At 36.4% G+C, this 26694-nt stretch overlaps 1 protein-coding gene across 4 annotated transcripts in view; it reads left to right on the plus strand.

Moving 5' to 3' along the window:
• The window catches only part of LOC127972791 (fibroblast growth factor 12-like), a 45042-nt gene that overhangs the window by 14366 nt on the left and 3982 nt on the right, over positions 1 to 26694 (plus strand). For 3 of the 4 annotated variants that reach the window (XM_052576573.1, XM_052576571.1, XM_052576572.1), the window contains exons 2-3: positions 15942 to 16052; positions 22089 to 22192. In XM_052576573.1, coding sequence (XP_052432533.1) covers positions 15942 to 16052; positions 22089 to 22192 — 215 coding nt within the window. Of the gene's footprint in view, positions 1 to 13141; positions 13877 to 15941; positions 16053 to 22088; positions 22193 to 26694 lie in introns of those variants that run through there. The other variant, XM_052576570.1, reaches the window with a different exon arrangement.

The raw sequence follows: 26694 nt of genomic DNA on the forward strand, positions 1-26694 counted from the left end.
ATATTGAATTGGACAGAAATCAGAACTTGTTGGACTCTACAGGTGCATTGTGGGATCTCACCAGTGGCTCTGAGACTGATCACAGATTCCAACAATGCAAAAAACAGCCCCAGCTTTTAATCAATAACCAGACTTCTTATGCACACACACACACACACACACACACACTAGATCCAATTACTGCTGCCATTACAGACAGAGCTGCTGCTTTACAGATCCACATCACTACAGATAATGATTCAAGCCAGTATTATAACTAAACATGACTTTCTTCTGTTTAGTGGAAATAGAGATGTATGTGAGGGAGGGTTATTATAGTTAACTAAAACCAAAATTATTCTGTTACTTAAAATTAATGTTAACTAACATGAAGTAAAACATATATATTATTTGAGTTAGTTTTGATTTAGTTTAAGTACTAAAATAATTAAATTTTTAAAAAACTTTAGGCAAGACACATTTTTTCCAAGTTTAGATTTTGGGCTATTAGAATCAGAATAATGGGGAAAACCATCCAAGATACACTTTTCATGTGTTTATTTTATTGCACTTTTCCTATTTGTATTTGTAGGTTTTTCTCAAAATGAGTTTGTTTCTCCACTTTGGCAGCACACGCTTAACAATTTTATTCATATATATATATATATATATATATATATATATATATATATATATATATACATTCGTAAGGTTTTTATAGAGTTGTTTGTTCATACATCATTCACTTTTTTTAAATTTTATTATTGCACTTTATCTGTTTGAATTTGTAGGTTTCTGTTACAGTTTATAAAGTGCGCTTCATCAAAAAAAAAAAAAAAAAGATTCACTTAAGCAGCACTTGCATTAAACGTAACATTTTTAATCCTATCTACATATTCTTAAGAATTTTATAGAAGGGTTTGTTTATCATTCAAATGATTTTATTACGCACTTTATATATTTTCTGTTTGTATGTTTCAGTTAGAATATATATATATATAATATTAAAGGTTTGTTTTGACAAAATGAGTTTGTTTCTAGACCCTGATATACTTGAAGCAAAATTGAAGAATTAATTAAATAACACCTAAACACCTTTGAGCTACCATTCCTTAATAATCTGCCAACAAAATGAAATACGAATTTTGGATGTGGCTTTATTCAATGTTCAAATTAATGTTCTGGAAATGTATGCAAATTAATGTAATCCGTATTAGTAAATTTTTTTACTCTGTTCACTTGGAGTGCCCTGCCTTAAACTAATAAATAAAAATACATCATATAATAAACTATATAGACCTATTAAAAATATAGAATAAAAGGCAAAAACACATCAAAATGACTAAAGCTTTAGCTAAAATATAATTCAACATACACAAGCTGCAGCACTGTTGTGAGGTTATTGTTATTTGTTCTGTTATGAGAGCATACAATGCTGCTGTTATGTTGCCAGGAACCACAAAGGAGGGATTTAAACGCTGATCTGCATGTCATAAATAAACCAGACTCACACTCATGCATGCTAAAGATCACAAATCACACACAATGCCATCCGAAAGAGTCCTGAGATATCTCACGTGTGTGACTGTGAATGAATTGCATCATTGAGATGGGTGATGGGGGTGGGGGGTTAATTTTGCAACAGTGTTCCACTTTTTCTTTTTTTTTCTTTTTTTGGTGTACTTGTTTATGCGTTTAGACCTGAGAAACATTGTCAGTAATGTTCCGGCAGAAATAATGCATGAATCGGGCTATTTATAGCAGCCTGACCTTGATTTTTCTTACAGTCGCAGTTTGACTGCATTGAACGCTGTAATAGTTCTGTCATGTCACGCGTCATCTCGAGCAGACGCTCTCAAATAAACCTGCATTACCCAATCACGTTTCCCATATTGATGTGTTGCCATAGCTACAACACTTTGCATTACCATGGCAACTGTTCTCTCCTCAAAGTTGTTGTGTCACTGCAGGGGTGCCTTTGCGTGACGATGATGTCAGCCGTGCATTGTGAAATTTGCATATGCAGTTCAGTGCAGCTGTTGTTATTCAGTCAGTGCATGCTGCATTTAATCTGCAGGATTCTCAGTGTGTTGAATGCATGACTAGTTCAACTGAGCTTAGGACTCAGGATTGTTTTTTTTGCATGGCTGGTCTTCATTTGAACCTTTCTTTATTTGCATATGTAAAGTTCACTGCGGAGTGGCCATGTAACACATTTTACTATTATTCTATGAAGTTCTGTTTGTCTGCTGTGTGTATGAGAACGAGAGAGAGAGAGGAAGTGCACGGGTATTAAATGATTATTTAAAATGTTCTTTTATATTGAGATCCAATATTAGGTAAACATTTACATTAATATTTCCAATACTATATGTATCATACATTCATATTTTATTAGACATATACACATTAGAAAAGAAAAAGATAAGATAAATAAAATGTTTAAGTTAATGCACACTGTAAAACATGCTGGGTTAAATACAACCCAGCACTAGGTCAAATATGGACATGATAAAAACATGTTTTCTATTTACCCTGCCATTTGTTTCTATTTACAAATTTCTGAGTGAAATTTGTTTCCAAGCCATTTTTTTTTTTTTGTGATTTAAAAAAAAAATGTTGTAACGTTTAAAGAGCCAGTAAGATGAAAATTGTAAGCTTCCTATCACTGTTTATAAGTCCTGTACATTAGGTTTAAATCCATCCAAGGTTAAAAAACATTGTCATTTTGTCAAAATATCATTTTAAAATTACCTCAATTCTCAGAGATCCCCAAACGGTTCGCGCGAAGCTGTTCAAAAGATTCAGTTTCCTTAAACCCCACCTTTCGGTAGCATACTGTGTTCTGATTGGTCAACTAACATAGTCAGGTTTGATTGGTCGTTCCGCACACAACTTCACGGTAAACAATGCGTTAGCATCTGTTTGGGGTGAATTATGTCTTATTCCTCTCACCGCGAAGCAAACAGTAAAATAAAAAACTTGAACAGTCTCGCTGCTTTTTCTTCTGCGTGGGTGTATTCAAGCCACGCTTCAGTTTGAATCTGAATAGCGCGTTCAGCACGGGGGCGTGGTCACATTAGATCTAAGGAAGGGAGACGTGAAAAACAGACATTGTGTTGTTTTCATATAGATTACTTTATCACAGAATATCTGTTAGCAGCACTTGTTTAGTTTTAAAGTAGACGTCAAGCTTCCTATAGATATCTCTCTCATGTCTCTTCGTTGAGTATTCACGGAGTTACACTTCATTTTAATGATGTGTTTGTACATGACGATCAGCGCAGACAGGCTGCAGACAGCACACATACTGATAAGACGCTCGGGAGAAAACAGACACATAACTTCATAATCATACTTCGCGTTGTGATTCGGAGATGCTCGTTGGTCTAAATGAAGTTGGTAATGAACCCTCTTTTATGGCCAAACGCTTTCAAAATCCCGCTTTGTACTCACCGAGATTAGAAAAGCAGTCATCAGTGAAATGTTGTGAACACAACAAAAGAGATTTGTTGTACTGCTCTGGTATTGTGGTAAAAATGAATTTTAGCCATTGGTTCTTCTGATCTTCATTCTTTGGCAGTGAAAATAAAACAAATTTGCCTTTACAATTAAAAACACACTGTCTCCTCGACATGATGCGATCACACCAACCAGAGCGTCTGTGTGGGGGGGGGGGGCAGGTCAGAGGTCAGTTTCTCCCAAGACGGTAGGCGGAGATTATTATGCAAAGTGTTCTAGTGACGTACTGTCACGGGAGGAGCACAAGACAGACACAGTGGGCGTGGCGTCAGGCCTCGGAGAGGCTTTTATTAACAGAAATCATAAAATAACAGGGAATAAAAGTGGCCAAAGGGGGAAAGTGTCCAAAATAACAGGGAATCTGGTGTCCTCGTCGTGCTGCGGGGTTTGTGTAGGTCGGGCAGTGTTCATGGAGGAAGGGTCCAGGTAAGGGGCGGAGTCCGGCGGCCGCACGCGCTCCCCTCCTTGGTCCGGGGCGCGAGGGGCGGCGGCTTCCTCTAGCGGCCGCATCTCTCTCGTCGGCCGCGGCGCTGGTAGGGGATGGACGGCCCGGCATCCTGGCCCGTCGGCCGTGTAAACGGGTGCGGTTCTCCTCCGGATCGCGGGTCCGGCTGCTCACGTCTCTTGTGGCGCGGGAGTCCCTCAACGCACCCTTCCTGGACCCACGAGGACACCAGCGTGCATGCACGGGGAAGAGACCGGTCTCCTGAGGAGAGGCGCGTTGGGCTTTTAACCAGCGGCGGTAATGAGGCTCCACTTCCTTCAGGTGTGCCCCATCACACGCCGCCAGCCCTGACTCGTCCAGCGCCCCTCCTCTCACACCCACTCCAGTCGGGAGCCTGGTGAAGGGCGGCGATTTAGGACGGGGTGCCGGTGACAATCAGGGAGGAGGCAGCTGACTCGTCACATTCCCCCTCCCAAGCGACATCCCCGTCATCAGGGCGCCGCCCACACGGGAGTGCTACCATCCTCAACCAGGCTCCAAACGGTCGGAGTGGGCGGGGATTCCTCTCCGGGCGGTCCTCCCTCTCGCAGCGCACCGGAACAGGGACAGAGAAACCGGGTTTTAGTGACAGCCTCAACCAACCACAGGGTAAAATGACAATAACAGAAGTCACTTACCCTTTTTGTGGCTGGGAGGCTGTCCCCAGTTTTCCTCCGTCCCAGTCCGGGTTCTCATGAACGTTTGCAAGCGAGAGGGAGTGACGTCACCAGATGTTTCCCAACTGCGCTGTCTAGGCTCCGCCTTGCCCGCATTCTCCACCAGTGTCACGGGAGGAGCACAAGACAGACACAGTGGGCGTGGCGTCAGGCCTCGGAGAGGCTTTTATTAACAGAAATCATAAAATAACAGGGAATAAAAGTGGCCAAAGGGGGAAAGTGTCCAAAATAACAGGGAATCTGGTGTCCTCGTCGTGCTGCGGGGTTTGTGTAGGTCGGGCAGTGTTCATGGAGGAAGGGTCCAGGTAAGGGGCGGAGTCCGGCGGCCGCACGCGCTCCCCTCCTTGGTCCGGGGCGCGAGGGGCGGCGGCTTCCTCTAGCGGCCGCATCTCTCTCGTCGGCCGCGGCGCTGGTAGGGGATGGACGGCCCGGCATCCTGGCCCGTCGGCCGTGTAAACGGGTGCGGTTCTCCTCCGGATCGCGGGTCCGGCTGCTCACGTCTCTTGTGGCGCGGGAGTCCCTCAACGCACCCTTCCTGGACCCACGAGGACACCAGCGTGCATGCACGGGGAAGAGACCGGTCTCCTGAGGAGAGGCGCGTTGGGCTTTTAACCAGCGGCGGTAATGAGGCTCCACTTCCTTCAGGTGTGCCCCATCACACGCCGCCAGCCCTGACTCGTCCAGCGCCCCTCCTCTCACACCCACTCCAGTCGGGAGCCTGGTGAAGGGCGGCGATTTAGGACGGGGTGCCGGTGACAATCAGGGAGGAGGCAGCTGACTCGTCACAGTACATAGAGATGGGCAAAAGATTTGAAATCTATAACGACTCGTTTCAGCGATTCAGAGTCGACTCCTTACTTTAGAAGCCAATAACTTTATAAATCGTGTACTTTTTGGTTTAATTACTTTGCACATTGTTTACACTGATGGACAGCTACATCATACACTGTAATACAGGTAAGTTTTGATTTCCCATCCGTGTGGCTCTTTAACTGTACTAAAATTTCAAAACAACACATAAATCCAAATGTTTTAAGTTGCATTGTTGGTTGTTTTACGTTAAAGTATAAAAACACATATATAAAGATATATTAGCTTGTAGAACGTTTGGGGTTAGTAAGAAAGTTAAAGTTTTCCATATTTTCCCTTGATGTCTCTTCTGCTCACCAGGGATGCATTTATTTGATCAAAAATACAGTAAAAACAGTAAGAACTGTTATCTTCATTAATGTATTGTAAAATGCAGTTTATTCCTGTGATGCACCGTTGTATTTTCAGCATCATTCCTTCAGTCTTCAGTGTCACATGATCTTCAGAAATCATGAAAATATGATGATTTGCTGCTCAAGAAACATTTCTGATTATTATCAATGTTGAAAACAGTTGTGCTGCTTAATATTGTTTTGGAAACTGTTATACATTTTTTTTTTGTCAAGATTCTCTGATGAACAGAAAGTCCAAAAGCATTTACCTGAAAACAACAACTTTTGTACCATTATAAATGTCTTTACAGTCACTTTTGAGCAATTGAATGCATCCTTAATTAATATACATATTGATGTCTTTAGAATTTTTTTTATAAAAACAACTTAGAGACCCAAAACTTTAAAATACATTGTCCTTATTATGGAGCACTGGGAGTGAAGCATGGGAGCTGGATGTTTAGTGTGTGTGTGTGTGTGTGTATAGCACTGCCCTCTAGTGGAGTTCATCCAGACACTCTGTCTTTTTTCAATCAAAATAAGAAAAGAGCATTAGGATGCCATACAGGAGTGTATCACTGTTACTCATGATTGTAAGTTTGCTGTAAGAGATCAAGAGCGTTACATTATACATGGAACATAAATCAAGAATTCTGAGGTTGCTATGGAGACGAATAGTAACATTCCATTGCTGGTATTTATCAGTCTGTATGAGTGACTGTTCATGTTTGTTCAGAGACATTGTTATATAGTTGTTGGATAGTGCTGGTTTTAAAGCTGCATGTTGATGTGAGTGCAGGCGGAGAGGTTTGAAGATGGTCGAGCTTTCTCATAAATGATGCAGGCGCTCAGAATAAACGATTGCATCACGCAAATACACACATGAAACATTCATCACGACCTCTGTAGTGTTTATCTGTGGAGCTGCTGCTGCTGTGTCTAATGGATCGTGATGAAGGCTGTGCTTCACGACGGTTACCACTAACTGGCAGCATAGAACCGTAGAGCTAGTGAGCTGCCTAACTAGACTGCACTGTTTAGGGATCATGAGGGCAAAGTCTGTTTCAAAAGGTCGTCTGATGCAGCATTATCTGTCAGATTATTTTCAGATTTTAGTGACAGAATGCAATGCATTGAGTGGTTTTTCAATACTCCCATTAGTGTATTATTACAGAATGAAACACATGTACTTGTTTAAAATGGATGAATCTACACATTTTGAGGGAAAATAAATCATAAAAGTGGTTTGTTTTGTTTTAAAATCATAGAAATGTTCAGGGCTCCCCTTATTTATACGTTAGTTAAGAAGTTAATACTCGTTCAAAACAATCACTTCAGAAAAGTTTGCTCTATTTTCTATTTATTTCTAACAAACTAAATTATTTAAATTAATATGCCTTTCATTAAAATAAGAAAAATGACTCCAAGTAAAGATTTTTGTTTATTTTTTATGATATGATGAATGCATTTTAAAATATGATTTAATTGTAAATATGGTAATTTATTAGCAGCCAATAATAATAAAAAAAGACAATAAAAATGACTAATAAAAATTAACATAATTGACCTTTGTCTCAAAATGTATTTAGTAATTTTATATGTAACATTCTAAAAAAAATTACAATTTGATAAATTTATTTGCTCGTAAAATGAGTGCAGAATCATTATGCTTACCAAGGCTGTATTTATTGGTTTTAAAAATACCGTGAAAACATTAATATCGTAAAATATTATTACAATTTAAAATAACTGCTTTCTATTTGAAAGTATTGTCAAATGGAATTTATTTTTGTAATACAAAGCTGAATTTTCAGCATTTCAGCATATCTGAATGTATTTATACAAATATATTCTGTCTGTTGATGCCATGTTTGAAATGCTTTATTTATATGTATGTGTCCATGTGATGGGGTTAAGAAAGATATTGATTCAAACTTCAAAATTGTTGATGACCTGTGTGTGTGTGTGTGTGTGTGTGTGTTGGTTTTGAGTTTTCTAATCAATTTCCAAACTGCTCCATCAGGGGTCATAATAATGACAGATAGCACCGGTCTGCCATTGGTTATTTCCTTTGTCAACCAACCAATCAGAGCACAGCTCCCACCAACCCACAGACACTTAATACAGATTATAGAGTTTCAGTTTCCGTCTCTTTTCTTATTTTTCCAAATCTGATCTTTGTCTTTGAAACAAAAACTCATTTTGGGATCCGTTTTGAGGGCAGGTTGCACTCCTCAGGACACACACACACACACACACACACACACACACACACACACTCGTGCAGTGCTGAGATGGGGTTATACTACTCCTAAATCATTAGGGGTCATTGTCAACACACACACTCGTCTTTCACAGAGGATCTGATGAAGTTCAGCCGTCCTCTTCCTCCTTATTCTCATCCTGTTCTTTACAGGTCACTGATTTAGTGCTGACTCAAGACAGCACCACAGGTCATCATCATACTAAAGTAAAACTCTTCTGGACATTTGATATTTAACCTGTTACCTGGCTTGGTGCTTTTGTTAATAGCCTTTTTAATTTCTTTACCTATCACATATTTTTGTAATCATCCCAAATTAGATGCTATTTGAAATCATTCGAAGGGTTAAACAACCAAAATTCATTCCATGAAAACTATTTTGAAATCAGACAGTGCGCTATCATGAAAATGGTACTTAAAATCCCTTTAGGAGACTACAGTGTCAAGTGTCACATTACACAATGTACTACAATATTTTATAATCAAATCTAATCTTGACATAACACAATTTTGGAAAGGTCTGGGTCTCAATGGTTTATGTATGCATGTATTTTATGATATAAGTAATATGAATTCGTGACAGGAAAATGCTTTAAGAAAATTCTATAGTGTTTGGGTGTCACCCATTGGCTATTTTTGGTATAGCATCTAAACAAAATCTAATAGGAACCTAAATTTTTGTGATATCAACTTCAAATTTGGAACATGGTTAGAAATATGGCTTTGATTTTATATTCCAAAACATTTAGTAAATTATTTATTTTAAATCAAATAAAATAACAGTACATTACATTTTCTTTATAGTAAATTTTTTTGTGTTCCGATGCATTCATGATTTACAACCATTTTAATTCGCTTAGTGCATTTTCACATCAGTGATCAAAAAGGAAATTTAGGAGGTTATAATTGATCTGATTTTTTTTGCCATCATCTAGCGATAAAGGTCATTGCACAGCGAGTCCGAAATTTTCACACGTTAAGAAAATAAATACAACCTCACATCGTATCAATCACGTTTACACACTGCCTTTGAAACTTTCATCCATTTATAAAAAAAAAAAATTCAGTTTCGATTTTCTGCATTTTCACATCCGTAGCAAGCATTTTGATACGAAAGGATGACGAATACGAAAAAAACATATATGAAAATTTCGAACTCAGCGTGCAATGCCTTAACTTAAAGGGAGAGTACTATATTAAGATTCAACTGTTTAAGCACACTATTTCTTGAACAGCACTCTCCTGTAATGGAGGTCTGACCTCATGAACTATTAATATCAAAATGATTAGTTATTCATATTTCATATTGTACATTTATAATGTTGTCTAAATTCACTTTTGCCAATAAAAAACACATTCTTGACCAATTATCAAATAACAAATTATCATTAAAAATATTAAATATTATTTGAAAATTTTGAAATAATAATAAACGTTATTTATGTAGCATTTTCAGACATAATATGCAGCAAAGTCAGTTTGCATAATCAAAAATGTGTTACTTATCAAGTTCAATGTTACATCTAAAACTTAAAAATGTAACATTATAAATGTTATATATTAACATTCTAAATACATTTTTTTGTAACATTAAAAAGTTTGACATAGTATTTCAGTTTTGTTTCTTTAGTATTTTTTTATCCAGTAAATGCAAAATATAATTAAAAACATTATTAAATAATTCTATAGTGTTTGGGTGTCACCCATTGGCTATTTTTGGTATAGCATCTAAACAAAATCTAATAGGAACCTAAATTTTTGTGATATCAACTTCAAATTTGGAACATGGTTAGAAATATGGCTTTGATTTTATATTCCAAAACATTTAGTAAATTATTTATTTTAAATCAAATAAAATAACAGTACATTTCATTTTCTTTATAGTACATTTTTTTGTGTTCCGATGCATTCATGATTTACAACCATTTTAATTCGCTTAGTGCATTTTCACATCAGTGATCAAAAAGGAAATTTAGGAGGTTATAATTGATCTGATTTTTTTTGCCATCATCTAGCGATAAAGGTCATTGCACAGCGAGTCCGAAATTTTCACACGTTAAGAAAATAAATACAACCTCACATCGTATCAATCACGTTTACACACTGCCTTTGAAACTTTCATCCATTATAAAAAAAAAAATTCAGTTTCAATTTTCTGCATTTTCACATCCGTAGCAAGCATTTTGATATGAAAGGATGACGAATACGAAAAAAACATATATGAAAATTTCGAACTCAGTGTGCAATGCCTTAACTTAAAGGGAGAGTACTATATTAAGATTTAACTGTTTAAGCACACTATTTCTTGAACAGCACTCTCCTGTAATGGAGGTCTGACCTCATGAACTATTAATATCAAAATGATTAGTTATTCATATTTCATATTGTACATTTATAATGTTTTCTAAATTCACTTTTGAAATAATAATAAACGTTATTTATGTAGCATTTTCAGACATAATATGCAGGTCATAAAAGTCAGTTTGCATAATCAAAAATGTGTTACTTATCAAGTTCAATGTTACATCTAAAACTTAAAAATGTAACATTATAAATGTTATATATTAACATTCTAAATACATTTTTTTGTAACATTAAAAAGTTTGACATAGTATTTCAGTTTTGTTTCTTTAGTATTTTTTTATCCAGTAAATGCAAAATATAATTAAAAACATTATTAAATATGATAAATATTTTAATGAGTTAAAGTAATGGAAAAATATAGTGCCATGACTTATTGTTTTTTTTTTTTCACGACTTAGACTCATTGCACCGAGAGATATAAATATCGTAAAAATGATGCATTAGTTAGTGGATCTAAGCATTCACTATGCATTCATGCTTTACTTGTAAGGAGCTCAAATCTGTGTGTGTGTGTGTGTGCACGTGTGTGCGCGCGCGTGAACTAGCATGCACAAGTACTATTGGCCTACTCAATGGAGACTATAGATAGACATCCTCTCTTTCTCTCTCTTCTCTCTCTCTCTCTCTCTCTCTTCATCTCTCTCTCATTCTCCCAGTGATAAAGTAATCAGTGTTGTGTGATGAAGGTTGAATGATGTATCTGGGTCACAGTGATTGGCCTCTTTACTGGAGACTTCAGAAAGCATCTCTCTGCACCTGACAGCTCTGCGTATTCGATACGATATCGGTACCTGAGTCAGCAGCAGTGACAGCTGCTCCATCACAGACCCGCGGGGCGTCTCAATTCACCTCCCCACGCAAATTAACACGCTTCATCATGAAAAGCAATCACATGAAGCCAAACCATCCATAAATGTAATTATCCAACTGCATTTGAAATGCCCTAATTAAACGTTGTCGTAACGATACTGACTCACAATTGTTGTTCGTTTAGAAGGGTCTGCATTGTAATGATTTATTTGCAACATTAGTTTTGTACTCAGCAACTTGCAAGCATAGTGAAATGACCTTTGTGCAATGATTCTGCAATGTTTTTTGCCATGGAAATATGTCCTGCGAGTAATACCTTTTAGGCGTTTTATTCAAAGCTGAGCTGTTTGAGAGACATTTTCTCCAATACCCTTCAGGTGAAATTGATGAACGAACAGGTGTGACGTCATTTAAAAAAAAAAAAATCTGGCAAAAAAATACAATGCAAAATTGGTACATTTTCAGAAATATTTCCAGTTAAACACTTTCAGACTTCCATTGGTCTGTAGCGATTATGTAATTAGGTGGGTGTGGCTATGAGGCTCCGCCTTCTATGACTATGCATTGTGGTTAAATAGACCAAAAAACACTGGACAGCTGCTTTATAGTAGAAATTAAAGTCTAATATTAATTGATAGCAACACTTGCATTGTTGGTTTGTGTTAAATCCTGTTTAAAGCACTCTTATAAGCACTACCAATCCGATCTCACTTTAATTCGTACATTTTTCACAAGGTGGCTTATTGATATGAATTTGTACGACCACACTCTATTACTGTTGCCAAATCGTACGTATTTTACGAGTTGCACAATTCGTATGAATTTGTATGAATGACCTACACCTAACCCGGCCCCTAAACCTAACCGTCACTGGGGTTTAGACAAATCGTATAAAATCGTACGAGTGAGGTTGTACAAATTCGTATGAATAAGCCACCTCGTAAAATACGTACGAATTGGCCGTGAGATAGCGTTGCCACTACAGGATAAAATATATATTTTTTTCATGCACTTCTAAGAAAAACCTTTTGAATTGATGAAGATATAAACTCAGGATTATATTTTCTTACAATTACAAATTTACAATTTGATATTTTTCTGCAAAGTTTAGTCTACATGTCACAATTCTGAGTTTATGTAGCAAATCTCTCTCTCTTTTTTTTATTAAAAGTAATTACCACTTTATATCTCTCAATTCTGACTGAATTTTTCCTGCAATTGTGAGTTTATATCTTACAATTTCGTTTTTATTTATTTACTATTTTTTACCACCACCTAATAAAAAATATAATTTTAAAGGTAAATTTTTTTTTTGTCACATTTCTGAATTTTTCTCGCAATTGCAAATTTGCATCTAAAAATTCTGACTTTGTGTTGCAGTTTTGCAATTCAGATTTTATATCACAATTCTGAGAAAAGTCCTGAAAAAAAGCAGAATTACAAGAAAAAAAAAAATCTGAATTGGGAGGGAGAAAAAAGTCAGAATTGCCTTTTTATTTTTTTTTTTATTTTTTTTTTACCTGTGGCATAAACTTCCAAGCTTCCATACCTAAAAGATGAGGAGATGCACCATTGAAAAACATTTTAAAAATTGAAAGAAATTTTTCGACTATAAAGAACCTTCATTTGCAAAGTTCCATGGCTGTGCCAATAAAGAACCTTTATTTTTTATAGTGTTGGTCAATCAAGTTTTGTTTCTGGTTCACGCCGCCTTTGTGCTCCTGCTGCGACTGTCATTTTTTGGGAAAGCTGTATTTTTGACCTTCCCCCCTCTGTTCCCAGTCGAGTCTCTCTCCTTCATCCGACCACACACACACACACACAACTCCTCCTCCCCGTCTCTCGTTCCCTCAGCATCATTCTGATTCTGAGCTTGATCTCCTCGGCTGGAATCACACTAGATGCATCTCTGAACTGAAAATCAGTCTCCTGGATTTTCTGAGGATTTTCTCTGCACCGGATCTCAGGAAAGATGCTGGAAACGGACTGTGAACGGAGAGGGAATGAGAGCTGTTAAATCAACATGTTGAGAGGAGGACAAACCGGACAATAGTGATGAGGAGTTAAGAAGCGAACACCCGTCGCCCGTCATTTCAGCAGCGCGCGTCGAAGCTCTTCATGTCGTGAATATCTGACGACTCTCGTTTTTTGGACGGTCTCGGTGTTATGTGGTGTAATTGTGCGGTTATGTAACTCTAAGTGCTTTCCGTGGTAGGAAACACAGAGTCTATCGGTATCGCTCATGCTCCGGTGCATGCCTGCACGAGAGACGCGCGCGCGCTCGCTCCCTCGCGCCGGTGCTCTGCAACGTGAATCTGCACCGAAGCACGATCGTCACCGGACCCGCGTCCCTCGCTCTCCGGTGAGATGGCCGCGGCGCTCGCCAGCTCACTCATCCGACAGAAACGGCAGGCGCGCGAGTCAAACAACGACCGAGCGGCGTCCGGTAAGCGCCGCTCCAGTCCCGGTAAAGAGCCCTCCAGCCGAGGCTCCCTGTGCGACCGGCACCTGTTCGGACTCTTCGGTAAAGTCCGGTTCTGCAGCGGGAAAAAACGACCCGTGCGCCGGAAACCAGGTCAGTTCATTCACACCTGTGCGCAGCGCGTGACGATCACCTGTGCGCGCAGACAACAGCTAATGAGCGTCTGCTGTTTATTCTGCTACACTCTGTTACTGCTCGTTAGATTTCGCTTGATTGTTTTTTTGATTAGGATACTTTGATGACTGCATTGACATTCATAAAACAAAACTGATGCACGGTAAATGCAAATATGTGACCCTGGACCCCAGAACCATTCATAAGGGTCAATTAAATCTGAAAGCTGAATAAATCATCTCTCTATTGATGTATGGTTTGTTCTGAGGACAATATTTGTCTGAGATACAACTATTTGAAAATCTGGAATCTGAGGGAGCAAAAAAATCTAAATATTGAGAAAATCATCTTTAAAATTGTCCAAATGATTTCTTAGCAATGCATATTACTAATCAAAATTTTTATTTTTTATATATTTACAGTAGATATTTACAAAATATCTTCATGGAACATGATTTTGATTTAATATCCTAATGATTTTTGGCATGAAATAAAAATGTATAATTTTGACCCATACAATGTATTTTTTGGCTATTACTACAAGTATACCCCAGAGATTTCAGACTGCTTTTATGCTGCAGGGTTATATATGATTGTTTTATTGATAACTTTGATTGCATTATATTGTTCAGCAAGTAGTTTATGAACGATAGATAGATGGATAAATAGATAGATTATAATACATAGCTAAAAATATTAAAAGTGTATATACAATATCAAGATAAATAATAAAAACAAAGTTTAGATATAAAATATTTGTCTGTTAATATCATTGCATATGATTTTTTTTATGTCAGCTTTCACAAAAAACACTTAAAAATATGAATATAAATTGAAAGTATGAATAGTTATACAATATTAGACATTAATATAGTTAAATATAAATTAGTCAACATGTGAAGTGGATCAAAACATTTCATAAAAGTTGTGCGATAAAGACAAGAACGGGATTTGTTTTGGTTTTATGACCACTTTAAAAAGTTTTAATCCACTTCAAATGTTGACTACTATTAGTGCATTAATATTTGAATGCCTAACAGATAAATGTGAACATAATTTTAAATATGCACTGAGTTTGAACTACATTTTTAATTTCAGTAATGATCATTAAATAATGGCACAATGTTATCAATAAATGTCATTATAATGTGTGACGTGAACTGCAGCATGTTACTTTATTCTGAATGATTTCTGATTTCAAATGAATTCAATTCAAGATCATTTTAATAGCACTTCTCACATTGGCACTTTTTTACATGTTGCTTTAAAGCAGCTTCACAGAAAATTTCAATGTTACAATGAGAAACTATTCTTTTATAAATTAAACATGCATATTAAAGCTGACAAACTCAGTTTGTTTATGATGTCTGTATACATTTTTACTACTTTTTCTCCTCTCTCCTATTCATGCTGGTCGACTGAGCTCTTCTAAAACAAGAAATATAGTACAAGTCTGTCTGCAATTCAAATTTCATTGGTCTTTTTTATAGCAAATGACCTTTTTTAAAACTAAATATTGCGGCGAAAATCTTGAAAACATGCTGGGAGCGAGACATTGTCACAGATGTCAGAGCAGAAGGGGAGCCGGTTTACTAACATAATTAGCAAGGTACTGAAACAATTAACACATTTTAATTGGTTAGCAGCACTTGCTGTTTCGGTAACATGACAGGTTCCTTTTTTAATTCATGCATTTTGAAAAATACTAAGCATTATATGACAGTCCAGCATGCATTATGATGCTTCCGTCCCATTTGAAACTTGTGCTCGTTTGTGTGCATGAGTGGTTTATTTAAAGGTTTTAAAGAAGGGGTTTGCATTGTGAGAACATGTAAAAACATGTTATGTTGTCTAGCTCTCCATTATCAGATCAGAAGAACCTGAAAAGTAACATCTGAGACTTTATAAGGTCCAAAGAGCCATGCAGCTCAATTCAGAAGCCTGCTACAAGGAAGCATTGAAGCCGTTTGTGAGAGTGCTGATGGTGTGCAGGTTTAGCGGTTGTGCTTTTGTGACGTGTGTGTGTTTGTGACGTGTGTTTCAGAGCCTCAGCTGAAGGGGATAGTGACCAGGCTCTTCAGCGAGCAGGGCTTCTACTTGCAGATGCAGCCGGATGGAACCGTCAACGGGACCAAAGACGAAAACAGCGACTACAGTGAGTCTCTCTTTCTTTCTGTTCCCCTCTGTGATAGAAACTGATTCACTCTGAAATCCAAAAAGGAAATAAAAGATGATTTGGACTTGAAGGGTGTTGCTGCAGATCTTAATGTTCCCTTCACTTTTCACTTTTGCATACATGTATGTATATTAGCGATCAGGTTTTTATTGCCCTCGAGTCCGAGTCATTTGATTTTGAGTATCTGCAGATACCGAGTCCCGATCCGATACTTCTACCGATCCGATATCTATAAAAAAAGAATAAAGAAGAGCGAAAAAACAGATCCAGGATGTTTTCAATAAATTACATTTTGAAATATATTCAAATAGAAAACGGCTATTTTAAATAGGCTAGTAAAAATATTTCAAAATGTTACTGTTTTGCTGTACTTTAATCAAATAAATGCAGGCTTGGTGAACAGAAGAGACTTCTTAAAAAAAAAAAAAACAACTTTAACAAGCTTACTGTTCAAAAACTTCTGACTGGTCGTATAGGTAGCTTTAATTTTTCTCTGATTTCTAGCTTTTAATTGGCTTAGAAATCTATAACTACTGGACGATAACAAATAATAATGATTTGTTTATTTAATACAAACACTGTTTATCACATAATAAGGCAGAATAGTTTCTATACTGTAATAAATGCTATGTCAATCAGTACTGCATTGTTTATATACTTATCACCTGCTGGAGATAAATAAATTTTTTTTGTCTTGATCGTATATTAATGTCTTCGTGTTTCCAAAAGTTTCTATTTTTATGTGAAAATAACTGTTTTCATACAGTGATAGCTGGACGCTTTTGCCCATATTAGGAATTTCCTGGTATGACTTTCTGTGCAAGAGCGCCCTCTGGCTTCGAGTATGAATGAAACACACACTGCATGAGAGTGTTTAGCGCTCCGTGATGTTCATCTCGCCTTATTCTGGGTCCAAATACAACACCAGATCCTGCGCAGAATATCCTGTCTCTTTAAGTTTAAATCTATATTTATTCACACCTTTATTATATATATATTTCCGAGTCCTGATCGGGACTGGTGCATCAAAACTGGTGCAGTTTTTTTATACTGGTGCATTAAAAAAAAAAAAAAAGATGCACCAGATTCTAGATTCATTGCACACAAACTGAAATATTTTTAGTTTGCTAGAAGTCTCCATGCCATGATGCATTGAAGCAGTAATTCATGCAAAATAGCTTTTACCAAGTATTGAGTGCAGAACTAAACCTACTTTGGAGATCATGAACAAATCTGTTTTGTAATTTATAAAATATTCAAATTTTCATGATACTGAAGTTTGAAATCTCTTAAGCTGTAAGTCATAACCATCAGAATTAAAATACATATATATATACACACATATTTATTTATTTATTTATATTTCAGTTTGTGTGCAATGAATCTAGAATATAAGAAGCTTTGCTTTTTTTTATTACATTAGAAATTTGACAGTAAAGACATTTATGATGTAACAAAATATTTATATTTCAAATAAATGTTCTTTTGAACTTTCTATTCTTCAAAAAAATCCAGAGAAAAAAAATCTGTCACAGTTTTTTTATTAAAAATATTGTGTAGCACGACTGTTTTCAACATGTTTCTTGAGCAGAAAAATCATCATATTATTCTGATTTCTGAAGATCATGTGACATTGAAGACTGGAGGAATGATGCTGAAAATACAGCTGCGCATCACAGAAATAAATTACACTTTAATATATATTCAAATAGGGAACAATTATTTGAAATATTAAAAATATTTCACAATATAGCTGTTTTTACTGTTTTTGTTAACAAATAAATGCAGTCTTGATGAACAGAAGAGCATTTTAACATTTTAAGGTCCCCAAAATTTTGATATATTTTTAAATATACATTTATTGATAGCATTTTAAATACATGTATATATAACTGCATTATTATCATGTTTTTATACATTAAGAAAAATGAGGCCAGATGCATTGCATTAATAAGAATGTGAGGGGGAAATGTGTTATGCAAAACATCTCCGTGTTCCTGGGGTTGACATCGTTTCTCATTTTAATTATTTAAACAAAAAGATTCATCATTTCGTTCTTTGATCTTGGGATGACTTGAATGTTTTCTTGATAGAGCCGAGAACCCTAATCACGTGTGTGTGTGTGTGTGTGTGTGTGAGATCTCGCCTTATCTCACAGTTTGTGTGTATTTCTCAGATCTGCATATGCATTAGTGAGTGTGGACACACACACACACAAACACACACACACACACATTTCTGAGCTCATCTCCCAGGGCGCTGGAGAGGGATGTCTTACTGCTAAAGCTCATGATTTTGGAGCGTTCCATCTCTCTTGCAGCTCCTGCATTCTCTCAGTGGTTTTTCTGGTGCCCACTCATGTCTTGAATCTCCTGTGAGATGCTTTTGAATCACAAAAGGCTTCCTCCTTATCTGCTAAACTCACATTAGCGAGTCCAACAGGCTTAGACAGCGAGCCTTTGTGTGTGACACACGTGAGACACACATTACTGTGTTCAGCCCTCCAGATTCAGTGTTAAAGTCCAAATGAAATGCACTTCACAACCCATTTGAGTTTTGTTGAACGATTATGAACACTTTTTCATGCACTGTAGCATGCAGTCCTTTTTTAAACAAGAGCGTGGATTAAGGAAGTAAATAGCATCACTTTTGGCACGTTGTGTTTCAGGACAGATTGTTGTAGTTTCGTTTTGTTTCAAAGCCATCGGGAATTCTCATATGACATGATCGCATTTATCAGACAGCTGTGGGCAAACATGTTTGCATCTAAAGTGAGAATATCGATCAGCTGGAGAGTTGAAACACAATACGGTCAGAATCTGGTCGGCTTCCAGCAAAACGAAGAACAGCCGATGAACATGCTGAAGCAGAGAGAAACAGAGTTGCATTATTTCTTGTTCAGCGTGTTGTTATGTTGTAGTTGTACAGTAACACACTTCAGTACTCAAACGGACAAAAACAGTTTCCTGCAGATGTCCGTCCATCTCTGTATATCTCTGGTCAAGAAAAATTAGTCCCTTCTGCTCAATTTAAACTATATTGTAAATTGTAATTCATTCCTGAGATCAAAGATACATTTTCAGCATCATTCCTCCAGTCTTTGCACTGCTCAAAGTTTTTTGTGGTAACCGTGATGCATTTAATTTTTCAGGATTCTTTGATGATTAGAAAGTTCAAAAGAACAGCATTTGTTTGAAAGAGTAATCTTTTATGAGCCTTATAAATGTCTTTACTGTCACGTTTAAACATTTGAATGCATCCTGAATAAAAGGTATTCATTTCTTTCAAAAAATCGAATGGCAGTATATCACAAAGTATCACAGCGTTTTCACTGAAATATTCAGCAGCGCATTTATAATCAGAAATGTTTCTTGAGCGGATTTGATTTCTGAAGACTGGAGTAATGATGCTGAACATTCAGCTTTGATCTGAGGAATAAATGAGATTTTAACAGATATTCAGATGTTGTGTTGTGAATTATATTTCAGCGCATGAATTAGGTTTTATGTTCATATGTTGTGAAGTCTATGGTATGTTCCTCATCACATGAATACTGCTGTAAACATGAGATCTCTCTCAGATTCTGCTCTCAATCCCACACAAACACTCATCCCTGGTTCTGGTTCTCTGATCTCTCCTCCCCCTCCATCCCTCCGTATCCTGCTGCACTCCTCCGCTGCTCCGGTTTTCTCTCTCCTCTGGGTTTTTTCCCTCCTGTCGATTTTTACAGATTGGAACTGAATCAGCAGCAGCGTTACGAGCAAACCGTCCTCTCAAACTCAGTGGATTTATTTCTCTCTTTTTCATTCCATCCCTCGTTCCTTCTTTGAATATTCTTTTGTGTCATGTGAAACATCTGTCCTTTTGAGAAGCAACAGAACCTGAGAATCTATCTATCTATCTATCTATCTATCTATCTATCTATCTATCTATCTATCTATCTATCTATCTATCTATCTATCTATCTATCTATCTATCTATCTATCTATCTATCTGTCTGTCTGTCTGTCTGTCTGTCTGTCTGTCTGTCTGTCTGTCTGTCTGTCTGTCTATCTATCTGTCTGTCTCTGTCTATCTACCATTCATTCTATCATTCTGTCATCCATCCATTGCTCTATCTATTCTTCTATCCATCCATTGTTCTATCTTTCCATCTATCCATCCATTCATTCATCCATCCATCATCCGTCGTTCTATCACTCCATACATCCATTGTTTTATCTATCACTTCATCCATCAATCCATACATCCATCCATCCATCGTTCTATTTATCCATCTATCCATCCATCCATCCATCCATCGATCATTCTATTTATCAATCCCTCCATCCATTCATCCATCCATCCATCCATCGTTCTATTTATCAATCCATCCATCCATCCATCCATCCATTCATTGTTCCATCCATCGATCCATCCATCGTTCTATCATACATCCATTGTTCTATCTATCACTCCATACATCCATCGTTCTATCTATCACTCCATCCATCCATTGTTCTATCACTCCATCCATCCATCCATCCATCCATCCATCATTCTATTTATCAATCCATCTATCCATCCATCCATCCATCCATCCATTCACTGTTCCATCCATCCATCCATCCATCGTTCTATCATACATCCATTGTTCTATCTATCACTCCATACATCCATCGTTCTATCTATCACTCCATCCATCCATTGTTCTATCACTCCATCCATCCATCCATCCATCCATCCATCCATCCATCGTTCTATCCATCCATCATTCCATCCATCCATCGTGCCACCACTCCATCCATCCATCTATTGTTCCATCACTCCATCCATCCATCCATCCATTCATCGTTCTATCCATCCATCCATCCATCCATCGTTCTATCCATCCATCCATCGTTCCATCACTCCATCCATCCATCCATCGTTCCATCCATCCATTGTTCTATCTATAACTCCATCCATCCATTGTTCTATCACTCCATCCATCCATCATCCATCCACCCATCGTTCCATCACTCCATCCATCCATCCATCATTCCATCCATCCATCGTGCCATCACCCCATCCATCCATCGTTCCATCACTCCATCCATCCATCGTTCTATCCATCCATCCATCCATCGTTCCATCACTCCATCCATCCATCCATCCATCCATCGTTCTATCCGTCCATCCATCGTTCCATCACTCCATCCATCCATCCATCATTCCATCCATCCATCGTGCCATCACCCCATCCATCCATCGTTCCATCACTCCATCCATCCATCGTTCTATCCATCCATCCATCCATCGTTCTATCCATCCATCCATCGTTCCATCACTCCATCCATCCATCGTTCTATCCATCCATCCATCGTTCCATCACTCCATCCATCCATCCATCCATCCATCGTTCCATCCATCCATCGTTCTATCTATCACTCCATCCATCCATTATTCTATCACTCCATCCATCCATCATCCATCCATCGTTCCATCACTCCATCCATCCATCCATCATTCCATCCATCCATCGTGCCATCACTCCATCCATCCATCGTTCCATCACTCCATCCATCCATCGTTCTATCCATCCATCCATCTTTCCATCACTCCATCCATCCATCGTTCTATCCATCCATCCATCGTTCCATCACTCCATCCATCCATCCATCCATCGTTCTATCCATCCATCCATCGTTCCATCACTCCATCCATCCATCCATCCATCGTTCTATCCATCCATCCATCCATCCAGCCATTGTTCTATCTATCATTCTTGTTTTTTTTTTAAATCTGAATTGCAATTCTGTTTGCTACCTCTGTGCAGATTCATTAATTTAAAAGAAATTAATTAAATTGCAAATGGCACAAAACTAAATATCAACCAAAATACTGCATGTCTTTATATTTTTATTTCCCCACCAGGAGTTTCAGGAGAAAATAGTGAGACAATTTTCCTCCAGATAGAGCGTATCTAGGATCTCCTAAAGTGTGTGAGCTCAGAGCATCATCAGAGCAGTGAGATGTTGCTGTGCTGTGTTTCAGCTCTGTTTAACCTGATCCCCGTGGGTTTGAGGGTCGTGGCCATACAAGGCGTGAAGGCCGGATTCTACGTGGCCATGAACGGAGAGGGTTTCCTTTACTCTTCGGTAAGAACACACTCCTCACATCTCTCTCTATGTGTGTGTGTGTGTGTGTGTGTGTGTGTGTCTGAAATCCACAGCTTTTCCTATGATCACGCAATCTGTTTTGTTTCTTTTCTCTGTAGCGTTTGTCGGGGTATGTACTATTATGCAATTTTGGTGTAGTGCGTGTGTATTTTGTTGTGCGTATGTGTGTTTCGGAAATCAGGACACACTGTCATTGTGTTACGGTTGTGATGTTGTGTGTTTCAGTGTGTTTTTACTGGTTGAAGTGTGTAATATTATGTGTGTTAATAATATTGTGTGGTTTCTGTTTTATTGATTTAATTGCAGGTCAGAGCTTAAATACTGTGATTTAAAATGATTGAATTTTAAAATAATGCCAACTGCTATTTTCATATGGAGGACCAAACTAGCAAAAATGTAAAAGATAATTAATTAATCCATTCAGTCATTAAAAGTAACAAGAATAAAATAAAGAAATAAATGACTTGATAAAATAAATAAAATATATATTTTTAATTTAAATCAACCAAACTTGCAAGTTTATTATTTTCTGTATTTATTTTTATTATTTTAAAGTACATTTTTATCCATTTATTTATGTTTATAAAATTACTTATTTTTAAATTTTGCAGGTTTTGTCCTCCATATTTACAAGTATGATAAGTCGTTTTTATCTATATTAGTAGATCCTGTATGCATTTAATATAGCATCTATCAATATTTAATATTTATGCTATTTGTTTACACAATATAAATACTGATAAATGCGATACAAAATGTAAACAGAAGTAATATGCAATTTGTTCTAATGGTACATCTGAACGGTGTAAAAACAGCTTGACTATTTTAATGCTTTAGTATTTAAGTTTTTGGTTAATTGAGAGAAATGTTGGAAATTGAATGCGATACTGAATGTAAAAATGATTTGAATTTTGCCTTCATTTTTATAAAAGTTGTAGTGATACTTGTGTGGTTTCTTGTGGTGTTGAGCATTTATGTTTCTGGATGTGTTCAGTGCCGAAAATACAAGTCGAAAGAAGGATTGTAACACTAGCTTTCTCTCATGTAGTCTAAAACACAACAGCGGGAAGGTTCTGGAAGCGGCAGTCATGTGATGGAGAGAGCGACTCTCTGCTCCTGTCTACATTCATAATTCACTGACTTGTTCTATTAAAATTTCAAGTGTAGCTCCTGAACTACATTGGTTCACAAAGAGAGCAAGCAGTGTAGTTTTAGACACACACACACACACACACACACACAGCTGTCAGTTTGCTGTGAACAGTGTGAAAGGACTTTCAATCTCATGGCAGCACTATGGGTCGCTCTCATGACCCATCTGTAAGTAAAAATGACATTTCAAATCTCCATTGCAAACCAATTTTAGCACCAGCCGGGCGTACATGAAAGAAAGCGGGTTTTTTTTACAAAGTTGAGCACTTTTTCCGTTCGCTTGTTAAATATATCAACTTTCAGAATTGTATATTTTACCATCAGCACAATATATGGGAAAACCAGTGCGTTTCTGCATTATAAATTGTGCTTAATTGTAAAGTTAGAAATGCAAACTGATCCAGAATCCAGACTGATTTATAAAGTAATTTTCTGTTAATTTATTAAACATTTGAAATATAAGAGTCTACTGCTATCAGCTCCATTAAATATTTTACCAAATTAAAATTTATTTTAAAGATTTTTGCAGATTTTTTGAAAAAAAAAATGTATTTGTAAGTGTGATTTAAAGTTTGTTCATAATAGATTGTACTTAATTGTTAATTTGTAAATGCATAACCTAGACTGATTCAAGATTCTAATTTTACAAAGTTGTGCACATTTTCTCTTCGTCTATTAACTATTTCAGCTAATTTGATGTTTCTAGCAACTAGATTCTTGTAGTTTCAGCTCAGTTTACCATATTTTAATTTGTTGCACAGAATTTTGCTGATTTTTATCTCAACATCAGCACATAATATGTCAAAATCATACACAAATGCATTTTCAAGTTTCTTCATAATTGTAATAAATTGTGCTTGTATTGTAAATGTGCATTGACACAAAACCCAGACAGATTCAAAAAACCAAAGGGCTGTCATTTTACAAAGTTCTGCACATTTTCCGTTGATTTTATTAAATATTTCATGTGATTTGATGATGTTTTCAGCAATCAGAGACTTGAACTCTCATCTCCATTAAATTAATTTCACAGTCCAAAATTTATGGGCGAAACAAGTGATTTCAAGTTTGTTCATAATAAATTGTGCTTCAGTGTTAAATAAAAAGCTGCATAAAAGACACAAAAGCTGCATACTGAATCAAATGCTCAGTTGATTTCAGAGCTGGTTTGATTTAAAACAAGTCATTCTGGAAAATCGGAGAAAAGGTCAGCATGATTGTTGTGCCGTTGCAGCTTGATCTTTGATGCATTATGACTCATAGAGACCGAACTTATAGAAATTCATATCAGTGAAGGTTTATACGTAGTGTTGTGTAACATTACACATGTCTATGTGTGTCAAGATCAGCTGTTCTGGATGTTCTTCTATCTTTGGGGTGAGAAAGTGTTAATTAACTCAGTTTTAGTGTGATAATGAATGTCTGCCAAAGTGTGACAGTGTGAAAATGAATTCAATAACTGTAATAATACAGCTGTGCAGCTATATTAAGTCATTTTTACGATTAATTCAGCAGAACAATATTTATTTGCACTCTTTGTAACCGTGCTCATTATGTGTAAGTTTAATTAAATAAGTTTTGTAAATGTATTTTGATTCATATGCATTGAACATTTGTACTAGATTAACACTCATATTAGTATTTGATAATGATAATGGTGATCACAGTTGTCATTTTCATGTTTTTACTGAATTTGTTTTTATTTTGAATTAACTTTGAGAGTTTTATGTCTTGTGTTTGTGAATTGCCTTCCACTGAAAATGCTCCGATAGATCGGTGTGTTGTAATTTGTGTTTTACGGAGTGTGTTCAGCAGTTTTATTGTCTGGATGTTGTAGATCAGGGTTGTATGTGTGTGTGAGCTTTTCAAACCAGTTATTTAGTGGCGACGTTTAATCTGTTAAAGTGCTTTGAGATGCTGAGATGGCAAAGAGCGCACATCTCCCTGTGTGTGTGTGTGTGTGTGTGTGTGTGTGTGTGTGTGATAGAGCCTACAGTAGGGTTCAAAGGTGAGAGACTGCATTTAAAACATGGGAAATGGACAGATATCTGAAAAGAAAGATACCTTCTCAGGTACGACTAATAAGTTATGGGTTCTCTTTAGATCCTTCCATGGGGTTTTTATCATGCACTTTTTCAATTCATTTGTAAAATATTAATGCAACAATTAATCGTTAAAAGTCCACTTAAATTATTCTGTATGCTTAAAATGTATTTTTTTTTTCTACAGATTATCATAAAGGTTTTCCCATTTTTTTGCATTATAACATTATAATACCATTCATATATTTACTTTATTACGTAAAGAAGAACCCAATCCAGTGTATAGCTGACACTTGAGGTTTAAGATTATAGAAAAGCATTCAAAGTTTTTCAGTTTGAGTGTTTTCAGCTTCATTTTCATAAAAAATACGGCATGCAGTTGCCTCAAACAATCGTTTAAACATCATTCAATGTAAATTTGGTCATCATTACTAAATCACAATTATGATCTTTGTCATAATAACACAGAGAGATAGTGCCATATATGTAACCAAAATATAATTTCCACATACATACATACTCTGGGTAGATATAAGTTTATGACACACATAAAACTCTATAGAAAGACTTGTGTATGTGCATATGTTAATACTATCTATGCAAGGATTTTGATATATTATATGCAGCAACCATGTTTGTCAACAATATATATTTCATTAATGAATGCAACTTTAGCAAGAACATACAGTTTATACAAAAATCTGAAAATTTCTATAAATGCATGTCTTTCGTCTTTATTTACTTCATTATTAACATTTATTGATGGGTTTTAGGATAAATGTGCATGATATATAATGTCCAAAAATGTATTACGCTTACATAAACATAAACATAAACATATTTGTGTTCCGATTTTTTTTTACAGCTTTCATATTTGTTTTCACTTAAAATGACTATATACTGTATTTAATAAACGGAATATATGTACATATATTACATGTGTGTAAATTATGCTGCATAGTAAAATGTCTAAGTATCTTGAAAATTATATTTAGCAAAAACCGTGATTACTCAAGCTCTCTATTAGGATGATTAAATAAATATTTCAGAGTTTAGTGATTAAGCAAATATAAGAGATTTTCCTGCTTCCACTGAAGTATATTAAGATGCATGTTCTCAAATTAATGCATTTTCAGTTTAAGATTTCACACATATGCTAATAATATAATTTGTAGTGAAAAAGATTTATTAAATTCCCGATGCAAAATATAAATACTTTCCCTGGTGCTCTCAGTTTTTTTATACCCCACTGTATGTAAAATACACAAAAACATAAATTGTGTCAAA

This window comes from Carassius gibelio, chromosome B15, assembly GCF_023724105.1.
Source record: "Carassius gibelio isolate Cgi1373 ecotype wild population from Czech Republic chromosome B15, carGib1.2-hapl.c, whole genome shotgun sequence".
NCBI classification, from domain to species: Eukaryota; Metazoa; Chordata; class Actinopteri; order Cypriniformes; family Cyprinidae; genus Carassius; species Carassius gibelio.